The sequence below is a fragment of the Fukomys damarensis genome, unplaced genomic scaffold, assembly GCF_012274545.1.
Source record: "Fukomys damarensis isolate Sample0158 unplaced genomic scaffold, DMR_v1.0_HiC HiC_scaffold_8, whole genome shotgun sequence".
NCBI lineage: Eukaryota > Metazoa > Chordata > Mammalia > Rodentia > Bathyergidae > Fukomys > Fukomys damarensis.
Window position 1 is genome coordinate 11367902 of NW_022900920.1, and position 17854 is coordinate 11385755.

Consider the following 17854-nt stretch of genomic DNA (forward strand, 5'->3'; position numbering starts at 1 on the left):
TTTTTTTGGTCCCGGGGATTGAACTTGGGTCCTTGCGCTTGCAAGGCAGGCTACCGAACCGCTGAGCTAAATCCCCGGCCCATGGATGTTTTGCTTTGAAGTTCATCACCCAGGTACTTCAATTTCATCTTATCAACTTGTCTTCAGGCCTACACACTGGCTCAAGGTAGCTAAGATGGATCAAGGCAGTTTAAGCTCTACTTTTTTTTTAACATTTTGTGGAAATGTCACAGATACTCTGAAATGGCTGTACCTGCTGTTTTATCAGTACAATGTGAACAGCTGTTGGAAAGACAACCTTCTCAAACCCAGTCTGCCTCAAGGTCACCAACATGATCATCTTTCTGTCTGCACCAAAACACCAGGGCATCTGAGGACAGTCTTCCAGCCACTGGGATTAGTCTTTATAAGCCAGGCCATTTCAGCCTCAGCACTACTGACCTGTTGGACTGGTTCCTCTCGGTATGTTGTGTGTCCTGTGTACCATGAGGGGCTAGGCTGCAACTTCAGCCTTTCCCACAGTACTCCAGGGGCACTTGTTCCCTACTCATGACAACCACAATTTCTTTGTAAACTGTGGTGGGAAATGAGTGTTCTAAACTGAACAAATTCTCTTTGCCCTCACTATTATTATTATTATTTTATTTTGTAGCAGTAGAGATTTAACCCAGAGCCTCTGCGCTTTTTCATTTTGTACTTTGAGACTGATCATCACTAAATTGCCCACTGTGGGCTGCCACTTGCTTTCCTGCCTTGTCCTCCCCGAGGAAAGTGCTGGTATTACAGGTAAGTGGCACCAGGCCTGGATTGTACAATGTTTTCATTTATTTATTTATTTATTTTTTGGATGCTCTTCAATTTATTATTTACTGAAAGCCAACTAGGTTGCTCAAAATGAACATTTTTCATCTGTCAGGAAACACTCTTAAATGTTAAGTATTCATTTATTTGTTTCCAGTGAGCACAAGCTATGTGCCAGGTGTTGTAAGATCATTAGGTATACTGGGGGTAATAAACATGTGAAATCTCTATCTCCAAAGAGCTCCTAGCCTCTTGGAGGGAGTCATGAAAGAAACACAGCTAAAACTGGGTCTGTAAATCCCACAGTTCTTGGAGGCTGAGAAAGGGAGAGTCTAAGTTTGAGCACACAAATAACAAGTTAGCACCTTGGCGATACCCTGCCTCAAGAATGCAAAAAGGCTGGGGTATAGCTCACTATGAAGGCCCTGGGTTCAATTGTCAAGACCACAATAAGAAAAACAATAAAACATGCACACATTCAAATCTCTTGTAAATTGTAGTAGGTGTGTACAGAAAAGCAGAAGAGTCTTGGGGAGAGGAGTGACATTTCAGCAGAAGTAGGGAAAGTGAGCAGCAGATCCCTGATGGGAGGCAAGCTGCTGCATTTTGGGACCCAGAAGGGGCAGAGTGGCTGGAACAAAGAACAAGGAAAGGAACAAGGGGCTGAGATGAGGTCAGAGAGGTTGCAGGGCCAATGCTTGTCAGGGGCTGTGTTGCCCACGGAGGACTTGGCATGGCCACCTAAAAAGGCACATGTTCTTCAGCTCCGATGACCACTGGTCTTCAGCTTCTTGATTCTCCCTGGGTATCCATCTCTGCCTGTTTTACAGTGCTTGAAAATCTTGTCTGGAATGCCACTGAGGCTCAAAGCCACTGTGGGGAAGGAAGGATTGAATCTGCTCCATTTCTTTAGTAGTTTACTGAGAAACAGGATTCCCCAGGCTAAGCCAATAAAATTTTAGTAACTGGCCATAATTGTAAAAGCTTCTTATTTCTTTGAAGAAATATATTCTGGACTGGGTGTAATCCATGCAACATTTCTGGACCTTCTTTCCAAGTGGCCTCTATCCAGGCCACCAGTTATTATGAAGATTTTGGACGTTTTTCCTGTGCTAAGGACACCAGGGAACAAAAATAGATATGCCTACTACCACTTCTCATGTAAGGAGAATCCTCAGCTCATGCCCACAGGGATTCTGTTAATAATGGTTGGTTCTACAAGGGACTGGCTTATGGGATCAACCATGAAAAGGGGCAGCTGTCATCTCTCTTGGCACAAGTGCTATTGTGGGTAGAAAAATGTCACCCGTGTCATCCTAAACACTGCTTGCTATGAAAGCAAGGTTTTTGAATGGAATCAAGTTATGATGAGGTCATCCTGGAGTAAGATGGGCCCTGATACAGAGACTGGTATCCTTAAAGGAAGAGGGGAATGTGGACACATAGCCACAGTGGGGAAATGCCATGTGACAACAGGGGCAGGGACTGGGATGCTATGTCTACCAGGCAATAAATGCCAAGGTCTCCCACTTACACCACTCACAACCCAATGAAACAAGAGCGTGTTCCCACCTAGAGCTGGCAGAGTGAGCATGCCCTGGTGCACATCTTGATGCTGGTTTATAGCTCCCAGAACTCTGAGAAAATCAGTTTCTGTTGTTGGAAGCCACCTACTTTGTGATAGCAACTCTAGGAAACTAACAGAGGTGCCTTCATGTAATTAGTCTATCAGTCATTTTTCTCAAAGGGTCAAACAGCAGGCCTCAAGATGAATGGAGAATCTAGACAGAGCCACACAATGAACTTGGAAGTCACTTTGGTGGCAGAATTTAAAAACTTCTCAAGCTAGACTACCAGGTTTTTGAGGAAACTACATATCTGAATCATAAGACATATAGTTGTGAGGTAGAAGGTAGACTGATTACAATGATGGCAAATTTCCTTTGAGGAGAAGTCATGTGGATATATAATTCTTCTTAAATCAATTAGTCTCAAAACCACCAAGGTAAAGCAGTACCTGTCCTACTACAGGATAAAATTTTGGGTAAGAACAGAAAAATGCAAGATGTCAAAGGAATACACTTGTTCCTAGGGTACAGAGACATATCTGAACCACAGTCCCAGACTTGGTTCCCCCTGTAAGAGCTATAAAAATACTTGTGCTTTTCCAGTTACTATCTGCAGAGCATCTAAAAAAGGTCTATTGATTTTTTTAAAAAAGATTTTTTACTTATAAGTACAAGCTGGAGGAACATGCATAAAACATTTTTGTACACAATTTATGACAAACTTCTAGTTCTGCAAACATCATGTGTTAAAAAATGTGTTTACATTGCTGTAGGGAGGTACATATAAAAAGCAATTTTTTTTTTTTTTTTTACCTTGCCTTTGTCGAAGTAGTGGATGATTTCTTGGTAGAGCTGTTCTTTTAACTGTCCCTGTGTTGTTGCCTGGTACCCGTCCCGCTGAGTGAGGTGGGCTGCGCACACATCCTCCGACCACTGAGGCAAAAGCAAAGCAAGAGCAGTGCTGAGACGGGGGCACATCCCAAGCTATCGCGGTGCTCCACCAGGGGCACAATGCACTGCGCACTGCACTCAGCGCGCATGTGTGGGTCCAGATTCCAGGGGTGTGGCTGAGTGCTATCATCGGGCTGCCAAGGGCAGAAAGTATGAGCACAGGGCAAGTGACAATGTGAGGACCGAGTGAAGACAAGACCATCTGATGGATAAAATCATAAACTCTGAATTTTAGCTCAACAAATCAATGGCACTAAAGACACAGTTCAATGATACACACAGCAAATGTTTGGTAAGAACCTAGTACGGGCCAGGCTGTAAGTCAAAGATGAGCCAGCAGAAGTCTGACCTCCAGGAGCTCCCAGCCACCCAGAGTTAGTGTGATTACATATAAAAGAATCATGATGCTTAACTGCCCTACAAAAGAATTACCTAGGCGTCTATGGCAATTATCTAGGCATACCTAGGTGACATGACTTTACACTGGGTAGGAGAAGTCCGTGGAGGACATGATGAGGACGGACTTGCTTCTGTGATGGAACTAGGAGGTGGAATGTGACCCCAAGGAAGGTCAGTGAGGATAATGAAAAGAAGGTAAACGACTCCCAGGCTGCCTGGACCACAGCAGTTCCCGACTGAAGTGAGGGTGGCAGGATGTCCCACGGAATCAGTGCTGGCCAGGCCCAAATCTGAATGGGACCAGAGGTGGCAACAGGCATAAGGGAGCACGACAAAGGGGGGAGCTTGACCAAGGGTGGAAAGGTGGGAACAGCTGCGGCATATGGCAAAGGGCCAAAGGGACAGTCATGAGGAGGTGGGAACAGGGGTCCAGGGAGTGTGGCAAGGTTCTGGGAGAGACACGTCCACACATCTTCCGAAAGCTAGGGGAGCCACGGGGAGCACATTTCGGTGGAGCTCAGGACTCCAAGGAGGGGGAAGGCCAGGGGCCTAAGGGGTCCCCATCCCAAGGACTGTAGTGTGAGAATAAGAAAGCTTCCCACCGGCTACAGGATTCTCACCTTAAAATTGGGCTTGCAGATCCTCACCACAATCAGAAGAGACAAACTTGTTAACTTTGGCATTTGTACATCATAGCTGGTATTACAACTATTTTTTATTGGGGAGTAGGGGAATAAAAGCAAAACTTTAGGACCAGGGATGTGGCTCAGTGGTTCCACCACCTGCCTGGCAAAACACAAGGTCCCCAGTTCAATTTCCGAAACCAAAAAAAAAAAAACCCCAAAAAAGATGATTCTGAAATGTAAAACAATGAAATAAAAAGGAACAAGAAAGTTCAGATACTTTTGGATTTTAAATCCAAAATTTAAAATCACTTTGTAAAAAATAAGGTACTGAATAGAGAAGCAAAAAATAATTTTACACTTAATATGGGGATGAAATCACTTGATTGCCAAGCCAAAAGCTAATGTTTTTATTGCTCTTGTTTCTGACTAAAACTATCCTTAGCCAAAAAAGAAGATACTATTTGAGAATTTTCGTTAACAAATAGGAAAATATTTGTCATACTGAAGAATTTTCCGAATACAAATCATTTTGTATAGTGAGCTGGTTAACCATCATGATATCACATTTATAGCAATTCAAAAATAGGAAAAGTTGCAAAATGTAACGGTGTACAAGATAAAGAGATTATGTAGTATTCACCATTTAACTGGAAAATTTAGAGCTCAGTTGAAAATATAATGCAAGCCTATTGATTTGGGCAGTGAAATAAGTCATCATGCAGCCTGTGATAGACCCATCTGTACTCAATAAATCCCATCATTAAGGAAATGATATGTTTATATACACACATATATGGTTTATATTCATTTCACATATAAAAGCTTATTTTCTGGGAGAAAGAGTGAGTAAGTAGTTTGTCAGTCTCATTTTAATTTCTCTGGTGTAAAAGAAAGGCCTTCACATCTGCAAAAACACCTTCTTACTGAAAGGTAGATTTCTAATATATACATAGTGGATGGCTGCTGTCAGGTTCAGGCCCTGAAATCTCTGTCTTTATAAAGGATGCGCCTTGGGAGAACTTCAAATGAATAAGAGACCAATGAGGGCCTCAGAGGATTAGGGACAAGACTCCCAAAGTGAGCGAGCTCTTTGTGTTTTATTTGTCCCGAGTCCTTTTGTTTCTAGACAGAGGCACATACTCAAGAGTTGCCACAGAAGCTATGGTGGATTTCAGGATCAAGATGAAGGCTGAAGGCACATTACTCGAGTTTTATCCCTTAATGTTATCCTCCTTAGCTCCCATTACCCAGCAGATATTTCTCAATTATATTGTATTCGTGTAATTAAATTAATGTAATTTGCTCTGTGTCTTTTTTTTTTTTTCTCATTCTACTTTCAGTGTTTCAGATGCTAGTATACATTTGGAAACAAGATTCTCTGAGTAAGCAGTCTCTGTGTAAGGTCACTCAACTAAATTCTAAGTCTCGTAATGGTACTTGTTTAGCCAGTTCGGAATTTTCCATTTTCTATAAGGATAGCATGAAGAAGATAATCTAATGGCTTGGTGAAATTCTAAAATAGAAGACCAAAGGTTGTATAACAATTTCCTAACTAACCAACCAACCCTCCATCCATTCCTCTCTTTACCCCTCCATCTAGCTACCCATATATCCAGCTACCCAGCATTTTAGTTACTTACTGAGTACTCATTAACTGTACTGGAATTGGACATGGGAGGATAACATGTAAAATGTCACTGCAAACAAAAAAAAGACTGATGTGTAAAGCTATCTGTGTAGGAAAAGAAGCTCTGACAGTTAAAAGTTGTCATGCCCGGCTTGTATGCATGAGCAACAGTTTTGAGAATCAGGCAGAGAACACTAAAAGGCAGTCTCCGCGTGAACGGCTCAAACGTCATGATCTGGTCCCTCACCCATTATGAGGATAATTAGGAGTAGGTCTCATCCTCCTTCTTAGTTGCTCTAACAGGGGCATTCTTTCTTATCGATGTCATTCTCCACCACTACTGCATCTTGTTGACATGAGTAAGAAACTGTGCAATCTCTAACTTGCTGCTACCTCGCAGAACCATGAGAGCAGTGTGCAATCCTTGCTACCTTGCTAAATCCGCACTTGGTAATCTGTAATCAGACTACTTCCAAAATATTTTCGCTTATGCCATAGCATTTAGTGCAAATCCATAAAATCTCACAGCTCACTACAATATATCACGGAAAAATAAAATTCGGCATCATCTTAGAATTTATAGGAACAATCACAAAATTGCACAATAATTTTTATTACCTTAAGAAGCTTTGCATGGAGAAGCAAGGTATAAGCTGCTTCGGTGTAGTTGTCACACTCTTTGTGCAGGTCACAGAGCTTGTATAAATACCTGAGATGATGAAATACAGGCACATTCTTAACATGTGACAAAATCATTTGTGTTAAGGGTCGTGGAGACTGAATTTGATATTCAACAGTAGCTCATATCTACCCTTTCTTTTTACAGTGTCCATAATTCATAACGCCTTGAAAACTTTCAGTGCAGAAAGCACTAAAAGAACCAACAAGACTAAATATATGTGGGTGTTACATAAATACTAGTTTCTATATAACAAATACATTTAATTTTCAGCCTTGTACTTTCAGGACAAAAATGAAGGTGATACACAAAGGTAGAATTTTATTTCAAGGAGTTTTATTCCTTTTCATCTTTTCCAGATTTTTCTTCAAATGTCTTAAATGCGATTAGACACTCTTGATTGTGATTGCCTACATTTCTATCGAATCTAGTTGCACAAAAATCCATAGAAAGCCAAATCCACAGGAAAAAAGAGCCCCAACAATTACAGTGTGATCAAAAGAAATTTCTCTTTCATGAAGAAATTAAAGTGGCCTTTTAATGTAAAGCAAGCTATATTTTGGATGGAAGAAACTGTTTCCCAGTTTCTTTTATATTCAATTAACATTGTTTTAAAGGGAAAGGAAAATTAAGAAATAAAAAGTTGCATAATCACATTGAATATAAGTATATCCGAGTATAATAAGCATATTAAACACTAATGCCACATAGATTATAGGTTTATCTTGTTTTTCAAAGCACTAATCTTGCTAATTATTTGACAGTGGGTCCCATAAAAGTGGCCAAGAAAAAGACAGGCTTAATCAGAGTGCATCTGTGCAAGCGCTCTTTCCTTTCTGGTGTTGCTGGGGGTTGAAATCAGACCTTAATGCATGGCAGGTAAGTACTCAACCTCTGAGCTACATCCTCAGTCCTGCATTATTCTAGACAGAATGGTAAATGAGAGAGCAAAATCTAGCAGGGAAAGCAAAATGTATTTACTTCTTTCATGGGAGAAAATGTAGAAACCATGGGCATATTGTGTGTTTTGTATTAAGACTGAAAAAATATGATGTAGTGTGGTTTATATCAAGATATCCCCCTAGAGCCGCATGTACTCATAGGTGAGACTTTTGGGAGGTGATTGCATGATGAGTGTGTGACACTGGATCATGTGTGTGTGATACTGGATTCGGTCACTCGTTGGTTTAGCATATTTCAGGGTTTGGATGACAGACTTACTGAAGAGTCTGGTGGGTGTGTAGCCTGGATGAAATAAAAAGGGACAGAAGAAGGAAGACTCACTGCTTCCTGCCTGCCATGCCATGAACTTTTCACCACTGCTAATTCACTTTGCCTTGGAACCAGCCAACTATGGACTGAAACCTCTGCAAACTGTGAACTAAAATAAATCCTTCCTCCTTTAAATTGTGGGTGTTGCAATTGTGTTTCGGCGACAAGAAAATAACTAAGACATTTGTCTATTCCTTATTGCTCATAACTGATTTCTCATTTGATGGTAGGACTTACTGTGAAACTTTAACATTTGTGGTGTTATCCTTTTTTCAAAAAGGCTGTATGAGTTGGCCAAGAGGTACAAAAGCTGTGTGAACTAATGATTTATACTTTCACTTGTGAGTTAGTTTAATGTGATCCACTAAAACTGCACTGGTATAAACCAGTTGCACTAGGAATGAGAATACAACTCGAAGCTCTACTAAACTCAGTCTCAGAGGCATCACAGTTTTCTACAAAATAAACCCCTATGGTTATAAAACATTTCATAATGTGGACTTGATAAATGGCACTTACAGTAAATGTGAAGAATATGCAGACAAGCATGATGCATACATACCTAATATACATTTCTTCTCTTTCAATTTCTTTGTAGAAATTCTGAAAAATTAAACCACACACCATTTTAAGTTTGCCTATTATGTCTACTTTAAAAATTCAATGCTTTTCAATTTGTCAAGCACATAGCCAAATGGACCCAAGTGTATGGATTAGAACCATAAATTCATACAATTTCCAAAACCATCTCACACTGTTCTGTTTTTGCTTTTCTAATGACTACATATCCTACACTTTGGAGACTTGAGTAAAATTTATTTGTTATTTGTAAGTCACTGGTCTAGTTAAAACAGGTACTTTCCAAAGATATGATCTCTTAATAACTGTAATCTCAGTTAAATAAAGAAATAACCCAAATTTGAGAATAAGCAAAGAGGCATCATCAAGAGTCTGGCACTACGATATCGTCGTCTTTAGCTGTCCACAATAGTAGCCACTGGCCACAAACATCGAAAGGTAAAGAAATTTTCATTGACAATATATAAAAAGTTAAAAATTTACTTCCTCAGTAGTGTTTGGCCACACTTTGATTGTTCAATAACTACATGGGGCTCTTCCTACTGTACTGAACAATGCTAAAAAAGAACAAATGTATCATTCCAGAAAAGTCCATTATTTTAGGCAGACAGATCTTCCAAACCACAGTAGGAAGACAGGGTAATCTTTAAAAGGTCCTTTGATACAAACACGGATCAGAAGGGTTAGTAAGCACATCGCAACCAATGAGCTATTTCTGCAAAATATGTTCTGGCTGAATCTAACCATTTCTATCAACATTGCATTTCTTCATGTGACAATCTCCATGAACACTTTAAAATTTTAATCATAGGTGGAAAACCACAAAAGTGTGGGAGTTACCTAAGAAAGCCCATCAAACAGAAATATCACAAGCCACTTGCAACATGGAATTTAGTACCTAAAACAATGTTATAACTCTAGAATACGTGCCTGAGGGAACTAGTGAATATCAGTATTATAAAGACAATGACCCAGCAGGATGCTCTTTAATTTCATTAGCAAAAAAACGCCTTGCTTCTAAGATGGATCTCACTGCAAAGAAATGCTAAGTACAGAAAGTAAGATGGAATACATTTAGAAAAACATACCAAGATTTTCAAACTATGCTCTATCTGACATTTTAATGTGCTCCAGTTTCTATGACGCAGCTCAGTAATGAGGATATTTTCAACGGAAAACTCAGAGCAACGCAACAAAGAGAATCCGCATCAAAGGTACAGAAAAAGCCCTTCATTTCCAACTTCAACTCGCTCATATTTATAAGCTACAATCTCACACTACGCCTTTCTGTGTTCATATTTTTAAAGCTTTCTTAAGGTTTGATCATTTCCTTTACAATTTCACAAGGCCAATATCATGCAACCTTCATCCCTCTCACAGATACAGAATATCTATTTTTTGACTGTGCTGAGGTCTGTTCTATTCCTCAGAGTTCAAAAATTTTTCTAAAAGCCAAAGCACACTCATCTCAGATCCCAATTTCTATATAAAACCTTTGTGTTTCTTATGTCAAAATTCACGCTGCTCCAATGCTCCACTTCCGGGCTCTGGAGCAGTGCTGTCTCTTGAACCCCAGCAGCTTGTCTCTCAAGTACACTCCACACCTGCATCCCAGATCAGCAGCTTGAAAAATGGCTCCGAGGAACCCCATTGGGACTGGGCCACCAACTCTAACCCACTTCACAACATCCATCTTCCAGAGCTTGGGCATTAGCATTATATTTTTACTTCACACTCCTTTATGACTCAAACAGATGAGTTTTAGAATTCTGGTCCTACACCTCCATGGATTAGCCTTGTAAAAGGGCCAACAAAGGAGAAACTGATCACTGGCAAATAACAATGGCTTTATCAGTCTGAGAAATAGGTGCATTGATGGTTGCATAGGAAAATTAGGAAGAAATGACCAAGTTATTGATCAGTTAAAGACTGCATGATTAGGAGGTGACAGGAAATGCTAGTTAGGGAATCACAATTATATATTTTGTCAGGTGGGAACCATGGTGACATGCTCATAGAGAACATTCAGGGGACTTTGAGTGCTGGGCAGAATGACTGCTCATGTCTTTAAAATAATCACAGCACTGGTTATAAAGGGAATTTGACAATGGACTTAAGGGGCTTGACATAGTCTGTGTCCTTTGTTTTACTTGCTTACTTCATTATAAATAGTGATTGTACTTATTTATGTGGTATAGCGTGACATGTCTAATATATTATGCATACAGTATATATAATATGTGTAGGTATAATAAGATTACTGACATGTCTATCACTTTAGACATTTATCATTTCTTTGTGCTGGGAACATCAAAATCTTCTTTATTAGGTATTTTTTGTTTTAGCTAGCATCAGATTCATTTATTCATTTTGTAGTCTTTATAAATTTATCATAAATACAGATTAACAGCCAGACCAACAAGCCAAAAAGCATAAAAAAAAAAAACCTAAGACAATTATATCAAATCAAGGTACACTTTTAGATACACTGATCATATTGGACTGCAAGTAACATTCATTCTATTTTTTTCTATTGTCTTTTCTTTTTTTTTTGTACTGGGGATCGAACTCGGGTCCTTGCGCTTGCAAGGCAGGCGGTGGAACCACTGAGATAAATCTCTGACCCTTTTATTTTCTAATTTACTTATATATTGGACTGCTCATAAAAGAGAAATTATGTGATATCCAAGCCTATGTGTCTGATTTACTTTAGACACATGTTAAATGAGATCACTTAACATTACCATCTCAAGGTGCATCCAGTTTCCTACAAATGACTCAAGTTTACCCTTCTTTATGGCACAGTAGTACTCCATTGCGTATAAACACATTTTCTTAATTCATTCATTTATTAATGGATATATAGACTGTTTTCAAGATTTAGCTATTATAAATTGTGCTGCTATAAACATGAGTAGGCATACATCACTGAGATATAATGTCTTTAACTCTTTCAGGAAGAAACCTAGAATGGGAATAGCTGGGCCAAATGAAATTTTTAGTTCTAGTTTTTTTTGCGGAATCTCCATACTGATTTCCATAGTATTTGTACCGATTTACACCTCCAAAACAATGAAGAAGGAGCCTCTAATAATGAGTTTTAGAATTCTGCCCCTAAACCTGCATGGATTAGCCTTGTCATCCCCTGCAGCCTCTCCTCCAGCACTTGTTATTGCTTGATTTTCTTGAAGATAGCCATTGTTTCTGGAGTAAGATGGATCAGTGTTGTTTCAATTCGCATTCTGAAATGGCCAGTGATACTGAACATTTTCTCTTGTATTTTTTGGTCCTTTGTACTTGTTTGAGAAGTGTCCATTCATATCAGACACCTCTTTTGTGATTGGGTCTTTAAATCTAGATGATCTAAGTTTTTTGAGTTCTTTATATATTCTAGATGTTAGTCCTTCGTCTAAGGAACAGCTGGGAAAAAATTTTTCCCCATTTATAGGTCTCTTTATTCAGTTGGTGGCTTCCTTTCCCATGCAAAAGTTTATTAATTTAATGTAGTTCCATTTGTTATTTTTTTGTGCAGTCTGGGTTCTGTTCAGAAAGTCTTTACCCAGTCTTTGTTTTATCAATTTTGTCTTCTAGTGTATTAAGTGTTTCTGTTTTAATATTTAGATCTTTGATCCATTTTGATTTTAGTTTATCACATGGTGAGAGAAACAGGTCCAGGTTCAATCTTTGGCATGTGGATAGTTTTCCAGCACCATTTGTCAGAGACTCTCTTTCCTCCGGTCAAAGGATTTGGCCCTATTGTGAAAGATAAGGCAGCTGAGCGTGCCTCGAACTGTTTCTGCATCCTGTATTCTGTTCCTCTGATCCATAGTGTGTTTCCTGATGATACCATGCTGTTTTCATCACTGTAGCTTTACAGTATAAAGTCTGTGATTCCTGCCCCCTGCTTTTGCCCTTGTTATCCAGAATTGCTTTTGCTATTTTAAATCTCTTCTGTTCCATATGAGTTTTAGGATTGCTTTCTCCAGTTCTGTGAGGAATGCTAATGATATTTTGATTGTCACTATGTTGAATCTGTATAACAGGTTTGCAAGTATAGCCATTTTGATTATATTGGTTTGCCTACCCAGGAAGAGAGGATATCTTTCTATTTTCTGATATCCTCTTCAATTGCTTTTTCTCAGAGTACTGTAGTTTTCATTGTAGAGATCTTCAATTTCTTTGGTTAGGTTAATGCTGAAGATTTAGATTTTTCTTGATGCTACTGTGAAAGGTATTGTTTTCCTAATTTCTCTCTCAGTGAGTCTTCTATTAGTGTACAGGAATGTTATTGATTTTTGAGTGTTGACTTTGTATCCTGCTACACTACTGAATTTCGCTACTAATTCTAGGAGTTTTTTGGTAGATTTTTTGGCATCTGCTATGTATAGGGTTACGTAATCTGCAAATAATGATAATTTAGATTCTTTCATCCCTATCTATATCCTTTCTATTTCTTTCTCTTGTCTAACTGCTCAGGCTAATGTTTACGAACTATACTGAACAGGAATGGTGACAACTGACATCGTTGTCTTGTTACAGAGTGTAGAGGGAAAGTTTTCAGCTTCTCTCCATGTAGTATGATGTTGGATGTTGGTTTGTCATAGAAGGCTTTTATCAGATTGAGATACATCCTTTAGATTTCTTCTGGTGTTTATCATGAATAGAGGTTGATTTTTCCCACATGCTTTTTCTATACCGATTGTGATGATCATGTGATTCTTGTCCTTATTTCTGTTGATGTGGTGTATTACGTTTATTGATTTGTGTAGGCTGAACCATACCTGCACCCCTGGAATGAATCCTACTTGGTCATGATGTATGACCTTTTGATGATTTGCTGCGTACTATTTTCTACTATCTTGTTGAGGATTTTGGCATCTGTGTTCATTAGAGATTGGTCTGTAGATCCTTCTTGGTTAGGTCTTTTTCAGGTTTTGGGATCAGGGTAATGTTTGCTTACAGGAATGACATTGGGAGTACTGCTTCCTTTTCAATTTCATTAACGAGTTTGAAGTGTACTGTGGTCAGATTTTTTTTTTTCTAAAGTTCTTATAAAATGAGGCAGTGAATCCACTGGGACCTACACTTTTCTTTTTTGTTTTTTTCTTCTTAGTGATTTGTATTATTATTTTCTCAATTTCTTTGACAGATACTGGATTATTGAGGATTTGTGTATTTTATTTTACTTTTTGGTTCCACCTTGGTAGTTTATACGTATCTAGGAATCTATTCATTACTTTGAGTTTTCCGTTTTATTAGCGTACATGTTCTCCAAGTAGTTACTGATGATCTTCTGGGTTTCAAGAGGATCCATTGTGATTTTGCCATTTCATTTCTAATTGCATGGATTTGAGTGTTTTCTTATTTTGGTAAGATGGGTTAAGGGTTTGTCTGTTTTATTTATTCTTGCAAAGCATCAACTTTTTGATTCATTGATTCTTGGTATTGCTTTTTTGGTCTCCATTTCATTAATTTGTACTCTGACCTTCATAATTTTTTCCCCATATCTGTTTTTGATTTGGATTGTTCTTGTTTATTTAGGTCTTTAAGTGAACCTTTAGGTTATTTATTTGAGCTTGCTCTGTTTTTTGGATATGGGAATTCACCACTATAAACTTCATTTTTAGGACAATTTTTATTGTATCCCATAGGTTCCAGGATGTTATACTGGCATTATCATTTGTAGGAACTATCTAATGTCTTCTTTAATTTCATCTGTGATGCATTAATTATTCAAGAGGGTATTAATTTCCATAAGTTTACATAGTTTCTGTGGCTTCTTTTGCCACTGGTTTCTAGTTTCACTGCCGAATGATCTGATAATATGTATGGGATAATTTTGATTATTTTGCATTAACTATACTTAAGCATACTTTATGCACTAGTATGTGGGCTATTTTGGAGAAAGTCACATGTGCTGCTCAAAAGAATGTGTGTTCTGTTGTGAATGGAACACTGTAGACATCTATTAAGTCCCTTTGTTTAAAGGTTTGGTTCAACTCTGATATTTCTTTATTGATTTTTTTTTTTTTTGGTCTGGTTGATATGTCCATTTCTGACAGTGGGTTATTGAGGTTCCCCATTATAACTGTACTAGTGTTTATTTGATTTTTCATGTTAATTAGTATTTATTTTATGAAGTTGAGTGCACTGGTATCTGGTACACATATATTTATGATTGTTATTATTTCCCTTGAATTGTTCCCTTAATCAATATGTAGCAATTCAATTATCTTGACTCTTCTGATCAAACTTGGCTTAAAATCCACCTTGTCTGAAATTAGGATAGCTACTCCTGACTTTCTCTGGGTTCCTGTTGCATGGAATATTATTTTGCATCCTTTGATTTTTAATCTGTGAGTTTCTTTTTGAATTAAACATTTCATGTATACTGTATATTGCTGGGTTTTGTTTTGTGATCCATTCTGCCAACCTGTGTCTTCTGGGGGATGAGACCACTCACATTGAAAGGCATTACTGAGAGGCATTGACTTAAGTACTGTCGTTGTGTTATTGTCTTATCGCTAATTTCCTTCTTTCACCCCTTTTTGAATAACTGCCCATCCTGCTTGGTAAAATCATTCTTTTTCATTTATTGGCAATGTTGGCTTCACGGTCTTTCTAGGCTATCCTTAAGAATTTTTGGTAATGCAGTTTGGTGGTTATGAATTTCTTGATGTGCTCCATGTCACAGAAATATCTTATTTCTTGAACAAATTTGAAGGAAAGTTTTGCAGGATATGTAAGTTGGAGTTGGGAGTTATATCTTTTTAGGGCTTGAGACACTTTGCTCCAAGCCCTCCTAGCCTTTTAGGTTTGTGTAGAGAAGTCAGCTGTGATTTCTTATGGGTTTACCTTTATGTGGGATTCACTGCCTTTTCTAATAGATTTTTGTCCCTGTGATGGACTTCTAGTATTTAGAGTAAAATATGGCATAGAGAGGTACTCTTTTGGGTGTGACTCTTGAGGGTTCTATATGCTTCACTTATGCATATGTTTATTTCTTTCTCTATTCTTGGGGAGTCTTCTGCCATTATTGCTGAGAACAGGCTTTTATGTCAACTGTTTTGTCTTTTGATTTTTTTATTTACTTCAGTTACTCTTCTTTTTTGGTACCAGGTATCGAACTCAGGACCTTGTGCTTGTGAAGCAGGCAGCAGAACCATTGAGCTAAATCCCTGGCTCTTACTTCGGTTACTCTTAGGTTAGTTTTCTTTGGGTTATCTAGCAGCTGTTGGATCCATTTTTCTTGTTCTTTTGTTGGTTTTAAGACATCTTTGTGTAGTCAGTCTCTGAAGGCATCATTTCCTTCTAGTTATGAAATGCTGTTCTTACATAGGTTGCTTCTGCTGCCCATATTGATAGTGTAATTTTTACTCTCCTAAATTTCTGACTGAAGCCCTTTCATGGACTCTAATTCTTTGCTGAGTTGGTCATTTATGTTTTGCCTTATTGTGTTTAGCTCACTTAGCTTTTTATTAGTGTCTTTTGAAAACTCCTGGATCATTTTGGCCATTACTTCCATTATCTGTTCAGTTATATTTTCGGTGATCCTATTGAGTACCTACCTCTTTGTTCTGTTTTTTAACATCCTTTGTATAATTTCAAGTAATTTGGATGTGTGGCTTATGCTATTCTGCCTCTTGGTGACCTCCAGATTGGCTCTGGCCAAGTTGGGAATTTTAGGAGGCATTTTGTTGATTTGTCTTCTCATGTCTCGATTTGGTTGTTTTGTGCAGAAGTTTGTGGATACTTAGAGTGTAAAGATTTTGTTGCTGGTATAGAGATCTCTTTACTCTTCAGTGATGTAGTGTGGGCATGGGTAGCTATAAACTTTTGTTATGGACCAAAGATCCTACCACCTTGGTTAATTTGCACTGAAATCCAATAACTGAGTCGTGTGAAATGAACTCTACTACTGTGAGTGTTACAATGGTAATCTGAGTGTTGGTTTACAGAGAAGTAGCAAAAATTATGTGAACCTTGCAGGATTACACAAATCAGCTACAGTACTATTGACCCAGACAGACTGGGTATTAACATTCCAGATGAACTAATCACAGCAACACTCTTAACACCAGAGGAGAAATCCACAATTATGGTCTAGACATTAAGACAACCTAGGTATTTACTGACAGATAATATTTACTAAATGCAACAGCTATAGCTCTACTAGTGGTATAAAAGAATTCAACAGTAATTTTACAGAACTAAGAAAAGATTAACAAAGTTTTATCGTTATATGATTAAAGGTATAGGGTTTGCAAATGGGTGACATAAAAAGAAAAACTTGAAACTTTAAATTATGATACAAAAAAACAGGAGAGAGAAGTAGTAAAAAGGATACTATTGGAGAAAAGAAAGATGTTTACAGAATTAGGTAAAGGTAAAAGCAAAACCTGATCAGAAATAGAGATAAAAGGAAAGAGGGAGAAAAAAGAAAAAATTACATGAGTAAAAAGAAGAACAAGAATATTAAAGTATGAAAAATAAAAAGGGGGAATTGGAAAATCAAACAAACAAAAAAGAAGTAAAAGAGAGAGAGAGAGAGAGATAAAAAGCAAGAAAGAAGGTCAAAGGAAAATTCCCCTTTCTCCAATAAACTGGTGAAAAAGAAAAGAAAGAAGAAAAAACAAAAAACAAAAACAAAACAAAAAACTAAAAATATATGCAACCAGAAAAAGAACAAAAGAACTAAATAAACAGATAATCAGAAACAAAAAAACAAAACCCCAAACAAAAATGAATAAACAAATGAAAAACAACACACATATACACACAGAAAGAAATTTCTCTGTGATTCTGAATATGCGGTTTTCTTCTGGGAGCTACAACTGTGGGACAGTGTCCAAGTCGAGACATATCCCTGCTCACCTGGTAAATAAAGAAGGCAGTCAGACCCCGGATGCATGCTGGATGTTGTCAGGAGCAGTTAGTAGGATTAGGGCCAGGGCGCCAGTGATGGGTCTTTTAAATTCAGAATAATTCTGGCTGAGACTAGCCTCTGGCCAGGTGGGTGGGGCCCGTGTCCTCTGGTTCAAACTTCTCAGGGGTCTCTTGCCAGCCTGACATCAGCTCTCTGACCAGGCTGTCTACTGTGGCTGTCTCTTACTAGTCACTGTGGGAATGTAATTCTAGGAGCTCTGAATTGAAGCTGTCCTGTGGCTTCTCTGAGTTCTAAGTTAAAACAATCAACTCTTTACCTGAATGACATCCAACCAAGCTCTCTCTCCGGGACAGAGTGGGAGTGTGGACTGCTGTCACTCACCAGATATTGCCTGTTAAAGGATTCACAGTAGAGGCAAAATCTTGTGCTGCCCCAGGAGCTCACAGCACCTGGTGGTGCATTCCA

At 38.3% G+C, this 17854-nt stretch overlaps 1 protein-coding gene across 1 annotated transcript in view; it reads right to left on the reverse strand.

Moving 5' to 3' along the window:
- The window catches only part of Dock1 (dedicator of cytokinesis 1), a 523445-nt gene that overhangs the window by 56164 nt on the left and 449427 nt on the right, over window positions 1-17854 (reverse strand). The window contains exons 38-40 of the mRNA XM_033761232.1: window positions 8486-8526; window positions 6591-6681; window positions 3183-3302 (exon numbers count right to left, since the gene is read on the reverse strand). Coding sequence (XP_033617123.1) covers window positions 3183-3302; window positions 6591-6681; window positions 8486-8526 — 252 coding nt within the window. The remainder of the gene's footprint in view (window positions 1-3182; window positions 3303-6590; window positions 6682-8485; window positions 8527-17854) is intronic.